Source organism: Bos javanicus, chromosome 5 (assembly GCF_032452875.1).
Source record: "Bos javanicus breed banteng chromosome 5, ARS-OSU_banteng_1.0, whole genome shotgun sequence".
Classification (NCBI taxonomy): Eukaryota; Metazoa; Chordata; class Mammalia; order Artiodactyla; family Bovidae; genus Bos; species Bos javanicus.
In genome coordinates this window covers 75,466,146-75,478,623 of record NC_083872.1, presented here as the reverse complement: position 1 = coordinate 75,478,623, position 12,478 = coordinate 75,466,146, and the positions used below count along the sequence as shown (strand labels likewise).

Below are 12,478 nucleotides of genomic sequence, written 5' to 3'. Positions count from 1 at the left end.
TAACCCCACAAGAGGCTGACAAAGCTGGTAGCATCAGCAATCTTTATACGAGAGGCACTGATGCAGAGCTGAGTAACTCAAAAATGCCCAGCAAGTAAGGGCTGGGGCTCAAGTTCAGAGCTGAGCACCCTGATGCCTGAGCCTGAGCCCTTCCCTTGCCACTGGCCTCCACTGCCACTCCTTAAAAGGTGCCCTTCGCCAAGCACTTTCTCTGTGCATGACCTCATTTAATTCCTCTCTTGTGAGGCAAGTATTTCCATATTACAAGTGAAGGAACCGGTTTGGGGAAATTGACTTGCCCAAGGTCATATCTAAAAAGTGACAACGGCAGATTTGAACCCAGGTAGGGGGCTGGCCCCTCTGCCCAACCCGAGTAGGTGTGGAGCTGGGCTGGCAAAGGCCTCAGGGCGGAGGCAGGGCCCCTGCGCTGCCCGGAGCTCCCTGTCCTTAAAAGGTGTGCTGCGGGGTGAGGTGAGCTGGAGCAGCTGCCTCCCAGGTTGGCATCTCTGCCTGTGAGGCTGTTGGTGGTGTGAGTCACTGGCTGTGCACACAAGATCTCAGGGTGATCCCGTCTGACTAATTTCACGGTGCTGATCTCACCGGGACGCTGCTGGCTCTGCATCCCCTGCCCCACTGTTGTTGCCTTCTGGGTGCCTTGTGTTCCTGGGCCGGTGAAAGAGGGGTTATGAGAATGCAGCTGCGGGGCCTGGCAGCCACAGGGACACCCCTGACCCCTCTGCAGCACAGACACCTGCAAAACCCTCTCAGCCCTGAGACGTCCTGGGATGTGGCTTCTGCACCTCTACTCCTAATACCAAGTTTACCCAGTTGATCTGGAGGCGGAGATGGAAGTTTGAGTTTGTAGAGCTTATGTTCTCTGCTGTGACCCCACCACTCCCCTGCCAGCCACTTCTTCCCATTACACAGATGAGGAGACGGAGTGCCAAGTGACATCAGTGGAAAGGCCAAGACCCTGTTTCCAACAGGATTGCTAAGCACCAAAGAGCCTTAGCAGGTCTTAGAAGCACCTGGATGAATGAAGGGTGGCCACTATGGTGGGTGCCTTCTAAACATGGGAGGGAAAGTGACCACAGCCTCAAGAAGCTTACACTTTAAGTTTGTTGTTGTTTTTGTTTGTTTGTTTGTTCTTTAATATTTATTTTCTTGACTTTAGTTGTGGCACATGGGATCTTTACTTGTGGCATGTGGCATCTAGTTCCCTGACCAGGGATCAAACCCGAGGCCCCCTTCACTGGGCACACAGAGTTTTAGCCACTGGACTACCAGGGAAGTCCCAGTTTGTTGTTAAGTCACTAAATCGTATCCAACTCTTTGCAACCCGTGGACTGTAACCCACCAGGCTCCTCTGTCCATGGGATTCTCTACGTGAGAATACTGGAGTGGGTTGCCATTTCCTCCTCCAAGGCATCTTCCTGACCCAAGAATCAAACCCACTTCTCCTGCATTGGCAAGCAGATTGTTTATTTTTGTCTTAAGCAAAATCTTTATTTTTACCGAAAGCAGTACAAAATGAAGCAGTTCCTCAAAGGGTGACTTGGAGCTAGAAAATCCACCCTAAGTGTAAAAGTGTTACAATGTCAGAGTGTGAGGAGTCCTAGAGTATCATCCAGACCCTCAGAAGGGCACAGCGAGGGGGAAGGCTTGCCCAGGTTACAGAGTGTTTGTGATGGTTGGGGTCCGAAGCCAAGTGCCTTGACTTTAGCCAACCCTAAAATAGAAATGAATCACGGCCTTTTCTTCACTGGGCTCCAGGAGCAGGGAGCAAGCAGGTCGGCAGTGTCTCTGAGAAAGGCAGTCTGCAGGGTCAGAACCTGCTGGTCAAGGTGATGTTGTTGGGGCTTTCCCTGTGCCTGCCTGAGCACGCTCCGCCTGGGGGAAGGGCCAAGGGCAGCTGAGCCCCTGCCCCAGCCGCCTGGGGAGGGCTTCTCCGGTAAGTGAAGGTAATTTGGCCAGGCTACCGGAAACCCTAATGTGCAAGCCATGGGTTGGAAGGGTCCAGAGAACAATATCAGCAGAGGGGCAGGATGCCGTGAATGAGCAGGGCTTCCAGGCACGCTGTCGCAGTTCCTCTCTGCTGCCTGGAACACCGGGTGCAGGCGTGACCCCAAACCCCGGTCCCCAGCCTGGCTTACATGGCTCAGCCGGAAATCTGGGAGCCTTCCCTCCCCAGCTTTTTGGAAGCCGCCACCAGCCACTGCACCATGGTGTAAGTCGGGAAGAAAGAATCAGATCTGGGTTCAGGTCCTGAATTCGCCTTCCACTAATGGGGCACACATGGCCTCACCAGCCTCAGGCTCAGTTGTCACAGCAGCAAAACAGGGACAATGGTGGCTAGCCCTCCCTGAAGGCTAGATGTCACATGCGTCATCTCACTGAGCCCTCACAGTGAGGTACTGACTATCATTATTGCCATTTCACGGATGAGGAAACAGGCTCAGGGAGCTTTAGTAACTCTGCATGAACAGGTGTTGGAGCTCAAGTCTGAACTCAGATATGCTTGATTCCAAAGTCTCTGGGTTCTCACCCATTAGTTATACCGCTTTCACTTTGGGGGAAGTTTTCCACCATTCTGAGCCTTGATTGCACCATCTTCAAACTGGGCTTAAAACTAATCACCACGAAATGTGGATTAAACATGCTGGACCCGCTTGCGGGTGCTCAAGAAGTGTCCTTTGCTTTGCTTCTTCCCCTCCCCCAGCTTCCCCCAACTCTAAGCTACATGTTAAACAGGAAACACCAGGCTTCCCGAGATAGAAATAAGGACCCCAGCACCTCACCATGGGAGGGGCCTGTTACTGTGCCAGGCAGTGGGCCTTACCTTTGGCTCTGTGTCCTGGCTCTAACCCCAGCCACCACCCCCTTCCTGGTGGTGACCTCACCCTTGGAGAATGCCCACTGGAATTCACCCTGAGTCTGGTCCCCTGGTCTCCATGCCTCCGAGCCACTTCTGACCCAGCCTCTCGCTCAGCCTCTAAGCCAGCCATCCACACAGCCACCAATGGGTGTGAGCCAGGACGCCGTTGCTACACAGCTGCTAGTTGGGTCCCCACCTTTGGCCGGCTTCCTGGCTGACCACAGGCGTGTAGCTGTCTGTCTCTGGCCGGCTGCCTGCCTCAACCACCCGCCGGCAGGCAGTTTGGCATGGATCCCTTTGTGTCCCACGTTGCCAGGTGCACCACCCACATCTAACCCTCCCAACACCCACCTGAGGTAGCAACCATTGTTCCCGTATCACATACGAGGAAACTGAGGCCCAAAGAGATGTGTGGTGTGCCCAGGAACGAGGGAATGAAATGAGAGTGTGGGGGGCCGGACCCCAACCCCTCAGCCTCCCCCTTGGCCACTCTCCGATCCCCAGGGGAGTCACAGCATCCCTGTTCTCATGTCAAGAGTGGGGATTTGGGGCCTCTCTCCTTCATCTGCCTTTACAACCCTGGCCCCAGGCAGGAGGCAGAGGAGTCCTTTGCTTAGGAACTACTCCTGAAGCTGCAGTATTCTCTCTAGTCCCAACACAGTGGCTTCACCCCCTAACCTCAGCCAGCTGGTGTATCTGGATGCCTCTCTGGGCTGCCTGATGCTAGGAATTAGGAGTCAAAGCAGAGAAAGATAGAACCTTGGCCCTCAAGAATCCTACAGCAAGCACATGGATACAATGTAAAGTATAAATGCCGGAGTAGCAACAAGTAACAAACACCATCATAATGATAAAGCACAGAAAGAGTGGAAGCCCTGATAAGGAGCAAGTCTGCAGGGCTGGGTAATACATAGAGGGGTTTTGTTTGGGAGAATTGGATAAGAGTCAGAGGCAGGTACTGGGAAGAGCATTTCAGGCAGAAGGAGCAGCATGTGCAAAATATGGAAAAATAACATGACTTCTCTGTCCCAGGAGGAAGGCGGGGATGCCAGAGGCTGAGTGGGGCACCACCAAGGGGGATGGAGCTAGGCTTTGAATAGGCCCTCACAGTCAGAAAGACCTGGTTCCAGTGAAAGCCATCCCCCTCACTAGTCAATCCTCATTTTTCCTCATCTCTGAAATGGGAAGATAGTATATAACTTCCTTATGGTTGAGAGATTGACATGAGATAATATATGTAATGTTGGAGCACAGCGCCATTACGTGGTAAGCACCGTGTTAAAAGTGTGTAGGGTGCTCACTTCAGCAGCACATATACTAAAACTGGAATGATACAGGGATTAGCATAGCCCCTGTGCAAGCAAGACATGCAAATTTGTAAAGTGTTCCACATTTTGGAAAGAAAAAAGTTTCTAGGACTTCCCTGGTGGTCCAGTAATTAAGAATATTCCTGCCTGAGGAGAGGGGAGGAGAGGGTGAGATGTATGAAAAGAATAACATGGAAACGTACATAACCATATGTAAAATAATTTGCTGTATGGCTCAGGAAACCCACACAGGGGCTCTGTGTCAACCTGGAGGGGTGGAATGGGGAGGGAGATGGAGGGAAGTTCAAAAGGGAGGTGATATATGTATACCTATGGCTGATTCATGTTGCAGCCTGACAAAAACCCACAAAATTCTGTAAAGCAATTATCCTTCGATTAAAAAATGAATGAATTAAAAAAAAAAAAGAATATTCCTGCCAATGCAGGGGACACGGGTTTGATCCCTGGTCCAAGAAGAACCCACACGCCTGGGAGTAGCCATGCCCACATGCACCACAACTACTGAAGCCGCGTGCCTGTTTCTTGCTCCACGAGAGAAGCCAGCGCAACGAGAAGCCACAAGGAAGAGAAGCCCCCACGTGCCACAGCTAGAGCAAGGCCATGCCTAGCAACAAAGACCTAGTGCAGCCAAATTAAAAAATATTTGTGCTGTTGAAGTAAGCTCAGTCCCTCAAACCAGGGATTGAAACCACGGCCCTTGCATTGCACTGGACCTCCAGGGAAGTCTCCCAAATTTTATATTCATACGAGGTTACCAGTCATATTGGGTCATTTAAATGATCATTCTTAAATGATTAAAGTGGAACATTTAAATGATCATCAAAAATGATCGAATAAAGTTCATTTTAACTTAATTACCTCTGTTATCTCTTTTTCGGAGAAGGCAATGGCAACCCACTCCAGTACTCTTGCCTGGAAAATCCCATGGATGGAGGAGCTTGGTAGGCTGCAGTCCATGGGGCTGCAAAGAGTCAGACACGACTGAGCAACTTCAGTTTCACACATCGGAGAAGGAAATGGCAACCCATTCCAGTGTTCTCGCCTGGAGAATCCCAGGGATGGCACAGCCTGGTGGGCTGCCGTCTACGGGGTCGCAGAGTTGGACACGACTGAAGCGACTTAGCAGCAGCAGCATCTCTTTTTGCCTTTTGGCCACCTGGAGTGAAGAGCAGACTCATTGGAAAAGACCCTGATACTAGGAAAGATTGAGGGCAGGAGGAGAAGGGGATGACAGAGAATGAGATGGTTGTGTTAGGTAGTTAAAATAGGAAACAGGAGTCCAGAATGATGGTGGCTAAAAGATAAGGAAGGGAAAAGCCACCGAAAATAGAACAAAGATAGGTCCGAGGACCGGAGTGAGGACCTCAGGTAGAACAAACAACACTCCTGGATAGCCCAATTTACATAGGGCAGGCCCAGGGGAAGGAAAAGACATATAAAAAGAGGAGCCAAAGGGCCGGGGTCTCTCTCTCTCTCTCACACCCCCATGCATGAGCTCTTTCTCTCTCCTTGCCCTGAAACCCACGTGCTGGGGCGCTCCCCCACTCCCTTGTCTTCACGTCTTTGGGTCAGCACGCCCTCACGCCTCGAGGATGGATTTTCCTGCTATTTTCTAAATAAAATAGAGCTGTAACACAGAGCTGTAACACTGATTTGTCTAAGAGCTATAACACGGTCTGTTCGAGAGCTGAGAGCTGTGATGTGCTGAGGGCTTTAATGTCCATCACTCCAAATCTTTGTTGTGATGAGACAGAACCGAGGAGCATACACTCGCCTGACAGTTGGATGGCATCACTGACTCGATGGACATGAATTTAAGCAAGCTCCGGGAGTTGGTGATGGACAGGGAAGCCTGGCATGCTGCAGACCATGCAGTCACAAAGAATTAAACACAACTGAGCAAATGAACAACAACCTCTGTAAAGGCCACATCTCCAAATACAGTGACATTCTTTTTTTTTTCTATGCTACATTTTTACCACATTCTGGGGTGCTGGGGGATTAGGGCTTCAACAGATGAATTTGAGGAGACACAGATTAGGCCATAACAGCCTGTTACCGAGTGTAACAATAGTGGCTAACACAGGGGTTCCAGGCACTGCTTGTTTAGATACTCTGTATATTAACTCCTTCAATACACACATAACCCTAGCAGGTAGGTCCTATTGTGACATCTAGTTTATGGATGAGAAAACCGAAGCTCAGAGCACTTTAGTGAAAGCCTCAAGTCACACAGCTGGGAAGGGGCAGAGACAGGATATGAACCAGATAGTCTGACCCCCCAGGGTCCCGGTCTCCCTGCTTCTAGTCTTCCCACCACCCCACAGCAGTGGCTCTCTGCATCCCCATGACCACCCTTCAGGATGTCCTGGACTGGGGGTCGGCTCAGCTAGGATCATACCCTTAACTTTTCCCTCACTGTCCAACATTTAGGTACTTTTTACTTAACTTTTTTTATCCATTATTACAAGGCCGGAATGAACAAGTTCAGACACAGAGCTTATTTCTTCTTCAGGATTTTATAGACGTGTGACTCCCAGGTCAAAGGGAGTATTTTATGATGATTGAGCGCCTCAGAGAAGTGTTCCTGGGCCTGAAACTTGAGCTGAAGCCAAGCACCTGCACCACCCACCTACTTTGGGGGAGGGGAGACTGAGATGCAGGAATGCCATCAGACCTGCCCCACCTCAGCCACCATGTAGTCCCTGCCACTTTTGTCTTAGAAAGCTCCAGGCCCCCCAAATTCTGGCATTTCTGACACTTCCCAAGTCCAAAGTAACAAAGTTGTTTGTTCTTTTTTTTTGGCTGAGCTGTGCTGCATATAAGATCTTAGGGATCGAACGCTTGCCCCCTGCTTTGGGATCACAGAGTCTTAACCATTTTTTATTTATTTATTTTTAACCATTTTTATAAAGATCTGCTGATGGTCATGGGTCTGGGATGGGACCTGGGATGTGCGTTTTTAAAGCTCTCGTAATTCAGATGCAGAAGATCCTGGTCTAGGCTTTGAGAAAACAGTTCTGAAGATCAAAGCCCTCTTTAAGCCACTCCTAGCTCCTAGCTGCTCCTAGCTCAGCTCTTCCTGAACTGACTTCCATGGGGCCAAGAACAGACGAGGACTCTGCCAAGATGAATGAGCAAAGGAATGACTGGAGCATGTAACCTACCAGGGGTTTGTTCCACGCCTCGCCTCATGCCTGGTCTTGTCCTCATCCTTATCCCACCTCCCAGACCTCATTACACCTTATGGCTCAGCTGGTAAAGAATCTGCCTGTAATGAGGGAGGCCTGGGTTCGATCCTTGGATTGGGAAGATCCCTTGGAGAAGGGAAAGGCTACCCACTCCAGTATTCAGGCCTGGAGAATTCCATGGACTGTATAGTCCATTGGGTCGCAAAGAGTCAGACATGACTGAGCAACTTTCACTTTCAGGGGTAAAGAACCCACCTGCCAATGCAAGATACATGAGATATGCCGGTTCAATCCCTGGGTCAGGAAAATCTCCTGGAGAAGGGCATGGCAACCCATTCCAGTATTCTTGCTTGGAGAATTCCATGGACAGAAGAGCCTGGTGGGCTATAGTCCATAGGGTTGCATGAGTCAGACATGACTGAAGCGACTTAGCATGCATGCATGCTCTCTCCTCACATAGGGGGCTTGGCTGAACCTCAACACCTCTGCCACTTCCCCTATGACTTTGGGCACCTCTCTCTGTTCCTGGGCCTTTCGAGTACTCCCCCTTTTGAGATGGATGTATTAAGTACTCTCATGTTATTTCCTGCATTAATCATTTCCATCTCACAGGGAACCTAAAACCTATTGGTGTCATTTTGGGGGTAGGGGGACAAAGAGCTCCTTTATGTCAGCATGGAGGAGAATTCAGCGAGAACAAAGTGGTAGAAAAGCATGCTAAGTCACTTCAGTCGTGTCTGACTCGGCATCCCTGTGGACTGTAGCCCGCCAGGCTTCTCTGTCCATGGAATTCTCTAGGCAAGAATACTGGAGTAGGTTGCCATTTCCTCCTCCAGGGAATCTTCTCTACTCAGGGATCAAACCCACGTCTCTTATGTCTCCCACATTGGCAGGCAGGTTCTTTAAAAGTGGTAAATAAGAAGTGATGTTATTAGAATAGGATGCTTGTGAGATTTACAAATGGGCAGGTGAGAAATGCCACACCCAGAGAACTTAGTGGGCTACAGTTATATAATCAAAGAAAAAGTGGGGCGGAGGAGAAAATCTAGACATCATGTTTCCATCATCAGTTCCTCCTCCAGATTGAGCAGGGGAGTTTTTGGTCCCTGTGTGATCAAGCTAGATCCATAAATTGTTGTTTTTTATGCATGTAGAGAGCATGTCCTAGGAATCATTAACTTCCTGAGCTCACTGGGCAGGGTGTGGGTCTCATGTCACCGCTGTTTTATTGTTCTGGGGCATGTCCTGTGCTTCTGTTGCATGCTTTTGTTGTTAAGCAAGCCTGCTTGATTTTGTGGTTAAGCAAACCTGCTTTCTTGAGTAATCATTAACTTACAGGGGTCTGTCATATTTTTCTATTTATAATTCTCTAGTGGGATTAACTATTTAACCACCCTCTTTGTTCTTTCATTCTGTCCCTATCAAACCTGTGACGCTGAAATAAAGGAAGGAAGCTACCAAGGCTGGGCCAGGAGAGGGAGATAGAAACCAGAGAGGGTATGGGCCTTGCCTGGGGTGAACAAGCAAGAGAAGAGAGTCCTGAGCTGGCTCTGGGTTCTCACTGTCAGTGTTTCAAAAAAAGTTTTATTTATTTATCTGACTATGCTGGGCTCTTAGTTGCAGCATGTGGGATCTTAGTTCTCCGAGCAGGGATCCAACCCAAGCCCCTGCATTGGAAGTGCAGAGTCTTAACCACTGCGCCACCAGGGAAATCCCCCAACCAACCCACACTCCCTGTTTTGAGGCTGCTCTTGACTGACGTTGATAGGGAGGTTGATGGGGAGAGAGTATTTCTATAAGAGGGGAGGGGAGCATGAACTAGTGCCCCGGGGGGTGCCTTCTCCATGTCCAATCTCCCCCTCCAAAAGGCTTTGCCTTCCATGCCCACATTTGCTTGAATTGCTGAGTACTACATGGCTGGGGGAAGGAGGGGGGCTTCACGGTGGCTGCAAGTGAGGGACTGGCTGCCTAGCGGACCTGAGTAGGTGTTCATTCAGCCCTTAGCTCTGACCACCCAGCCATAGCCAGGCCAACGTCAGGGCTGCAGCTCTCAGGCCCACAAGAGTGAGTGTCTCCTCAGCAAGGGGGAGGCACACAGGCTGTGTGGGGCCAGCCCAGGCTCTCCCTGTCCTGGCGCTGGCCCCAGAGCCTCTGGGGAACCAGCAGAGAACAGCTCTCCAGGACAGTGGCCCCAGAGGATGAGGCCAGCAGGGGCTGGGGCGGCCTGGGAAGATGAGCCTGTCTGCACGTGAGGCCGGGGCCATGCCCTCACTGTGTTCGGGAGGACTTGGCCTCTGATGCCTCTTCTCTGGAGGCTGCATTTCCCAGAACCTCACTGGCCCTGAGTCATTGACCTTGGTTGGGGCAGAAAGGCCCTCAGAGAGACCAGCTCTCACTCCCTGGTTAATGGAGGAAACCAGGCCGAGTGAGGGGGAGGGTGGGGGGAGGGGAGGAAGACGGGGTGGGAGCCGAAGGGCAGCTGGGGAGGGGCCAGGTCAGGAGGTGGCTCTTCAGAAACCCTTTCCCAGCTGGCCAGCCACCAGACCGATGCCACGTGTGCATGCGTCCATCACCCCCAGCAGCCTGAGAGCGCAGAGGGCGGGGCTGGCTGCCTTTTCCAGTCCCCAGAGTGGCCATGAGTCTGTCAAAGTAAGTTGAAGGCACATACAAGTCTGTACATGCCCCAGCATTGTGTTCTGAGTCTGATTTTGGGGTAAGAAAGAGTAAGAGGCCTACCCAGGTGGCTCAGTGGTAAAGATGCCACCTGCCAACACAGGAGACACAGATTCGATCCCTGATCCAGATGGATCCCACATGCCACAGAGCAACTAAGCCTGTGCACCACAACTATCGATACTGCACTTTAGAGCCTGAGAGCGGCAACTGCTGAAGCCTGTGGTCCCTACAGCCCATGCTCCACAACGAGAAAAACCACTGTGATGAGAAGCCCACACACTAGAGAGTAGCCCCCTCTCAAAACTGGAGAAAAGCCCGTGCAGGAATGAAGACCCAGCACAGCCAAAAATAAATAAAATTATTTAAAAGAAAGGAAGAGTAAGAGGGATAATGATTTTTTTTTTTTTTAACCTGCCCAGACCCTCTGGACAGGAGGGCATTGTCTCCTGTTCAGGAAACTCACTAAAAAACTTGGGAACAATGACATGGGCCCAGGGGAGGGCAGTGGTGAGGGTCCTCAGAGACTAGGGTTTGGAACTTGATCTGGGGTGACCAACCATTCTAGTTTGCCTGAGACTTAAGGGTGTCCCTGGGACACAGGATTTTGAGTGCTGAAAGGGGAGCAGTCTTAACTCTGCCACTCACTGTGTCATTTCACTTCCGCATGCCTCAGAGGTTCACCTGGACCATGGGATCAATAACTATCCTATGCCCTTCCTGGGGTGCCCTGAATCTTAGGGTATGGGTTGTGGAGGGAAAGTTAGAATATACTATCTCCCAGCAACTACATGCATGCAAAGTCACTTCAGATGTGTCCGACTCTTTGCAACCCTATGGACTCTGGCCTGTCAGGCTCCTCTGTTCATGGGATTCTCCAGGCAAGAATACTGGAGTGTGTTGCATGCCCTCCTCCAGGGGATCTTCCTGACCCAGGGATTGAACCTGCATCTCTTATGTCTCCCGCATTGCAGGCTTTACCACTAGCACCACCCGGGAAGCCCTCTCCCAGCATAAGTGAAGTCTATTTTCTCATTGTGAGTGGTGGCCATTCTGGTGAGGGACCACCTGCTCCCCTCTCTCCACTACCTGAAATTCACTCACTCACCACCAAGTACAAAAAATCAGCAGCTACTCTGTGCCAGACACAGGGTACCCATGGGCAGAGAAGGAAAAGCCCAGCCCTCAGGGAACTCAGGGTGCATGTATGGATATTTAGAACACAGTCAGGTGAACCTGGTTCATCACACTGCCTTGAGTGTGGTACGGACATTAACTCACACATGATAACATAGTGAGGTGGGCATTATTTTATCTGCATTTTGCAGATGAAGAAATTGCAGCTCAGAAAGATTAAGTAATCAGCAGAGAAGTCACAGGAAGGACACTAAGAGGTAACTTTTTTCAGGATGAGCATATGTCTGAATGTGTGCGAGGGAAAGACTTTCTAGGAAGAAACCGTGGGACATAGTTGATGCTTCTAAGGAACAGCCCTGTGTGCTAAGCTTGAGAGAGTTGACACTGTAGGGATGAAATATTTTTCATTTCTTTCTTCCTAGTTTGTTTGGCTAGTATATTGACAAAAGATAGCTTAACAGGAGAAAAACAAACGTTTAGTAATATATATCTTCTGTGTACATGGGAGATTCCCACGAAACTAACTCCCTGAAATAGCCAAAAAGCATCACCTTAAATATCATCTTCAGCTCAGGCAAAAGAAGATATTGTGGGAGAGGCTGGCCGGACAGACTGACATTTGTCTGCAATGCCAGAGGCACAGGCCTGGAAGCAAATGTCCTGGTTCTACTACCAGTAGCTGCTGGTCACAGCTCTCTACATGCTGGAGCCCTGGGAGCGGACTGTGTTCAATTCCATGCTGGTTCCCATTGTGGGGATGGCACTGCATACAGGATATGTAGTCATGCCTCAGCAAATCACAGCGATGCTGCACTGCTTAAAAACTGTTCAGTGACCAGGATGTAACCGAAATCAAAAGGTTCCTTAGGGAAGAGTCACCATCTGAAGTTGGAATGAGACTTCATCAGATGTTATAAGAAACTCTACTAGATGTAGCTAATCCTATGAATATAAAGACCAAAATTCATGAGTAGAACAAGAAAACAATTCTTACTTATGCATTGTGTCTTTTATTTTTAAAGCAAGCTCTTGTAGCTTTTGCCTATTTTAATATTGTAGTCATTTGTACTTTGATATCAGTATTTTCTTAACCTTTGTGACTGTTTCAGTATTACTCAGTGAAAGCTTTTCTTAATGTAACTTTGATTACATTTTAATTACCTTCTATTTCTAATACCGAAGTCATTAGCTGGGCTTCATCATTCTTGCTATGATGTGGCATATACATCTGCCTGGAGATATTTCTACTCTTAACCAAATTTTTGTAAGAAAAA

At 49.6% G+C, this 12,478-nt stretch overlaps 1 protein-coding gene and 1 non-coding gene across 2 annotated transcripts; both read left to right on the top strand.

Annotated features, from left to right (window-relative positions):
• The first annotated feature begins 4,168 nt into the window (after positions 1-4,168).
• Positions 4,169-4,272, top strand: LOC133248969 (U6 spliceosomal RNA). Its single transcript, XR_009736794.1, has one exon. It is a non-coding gene; the product is annotated as a U6 spliceosomal RNA (small nuclear RNA).
• Positions 4,273-11,829: 7,557 nt separating this feature from the next.
• On the top strand, positions 11,830-12,103 carry SPTSSA (serine palmitoyltransferase small subunit A). Its single transcript, XM_061419196.1, is given in 1 exon segment — positions 11,830-12,103. A coding segment is annotated over 1 exon segment (207 nt). The 5' UTR covers positions 11,830-11,832; the 3' UTR covers positions 12,040-12,103.
• Positions 12,104-12,478: the final 375 nt, after the last annotated feature.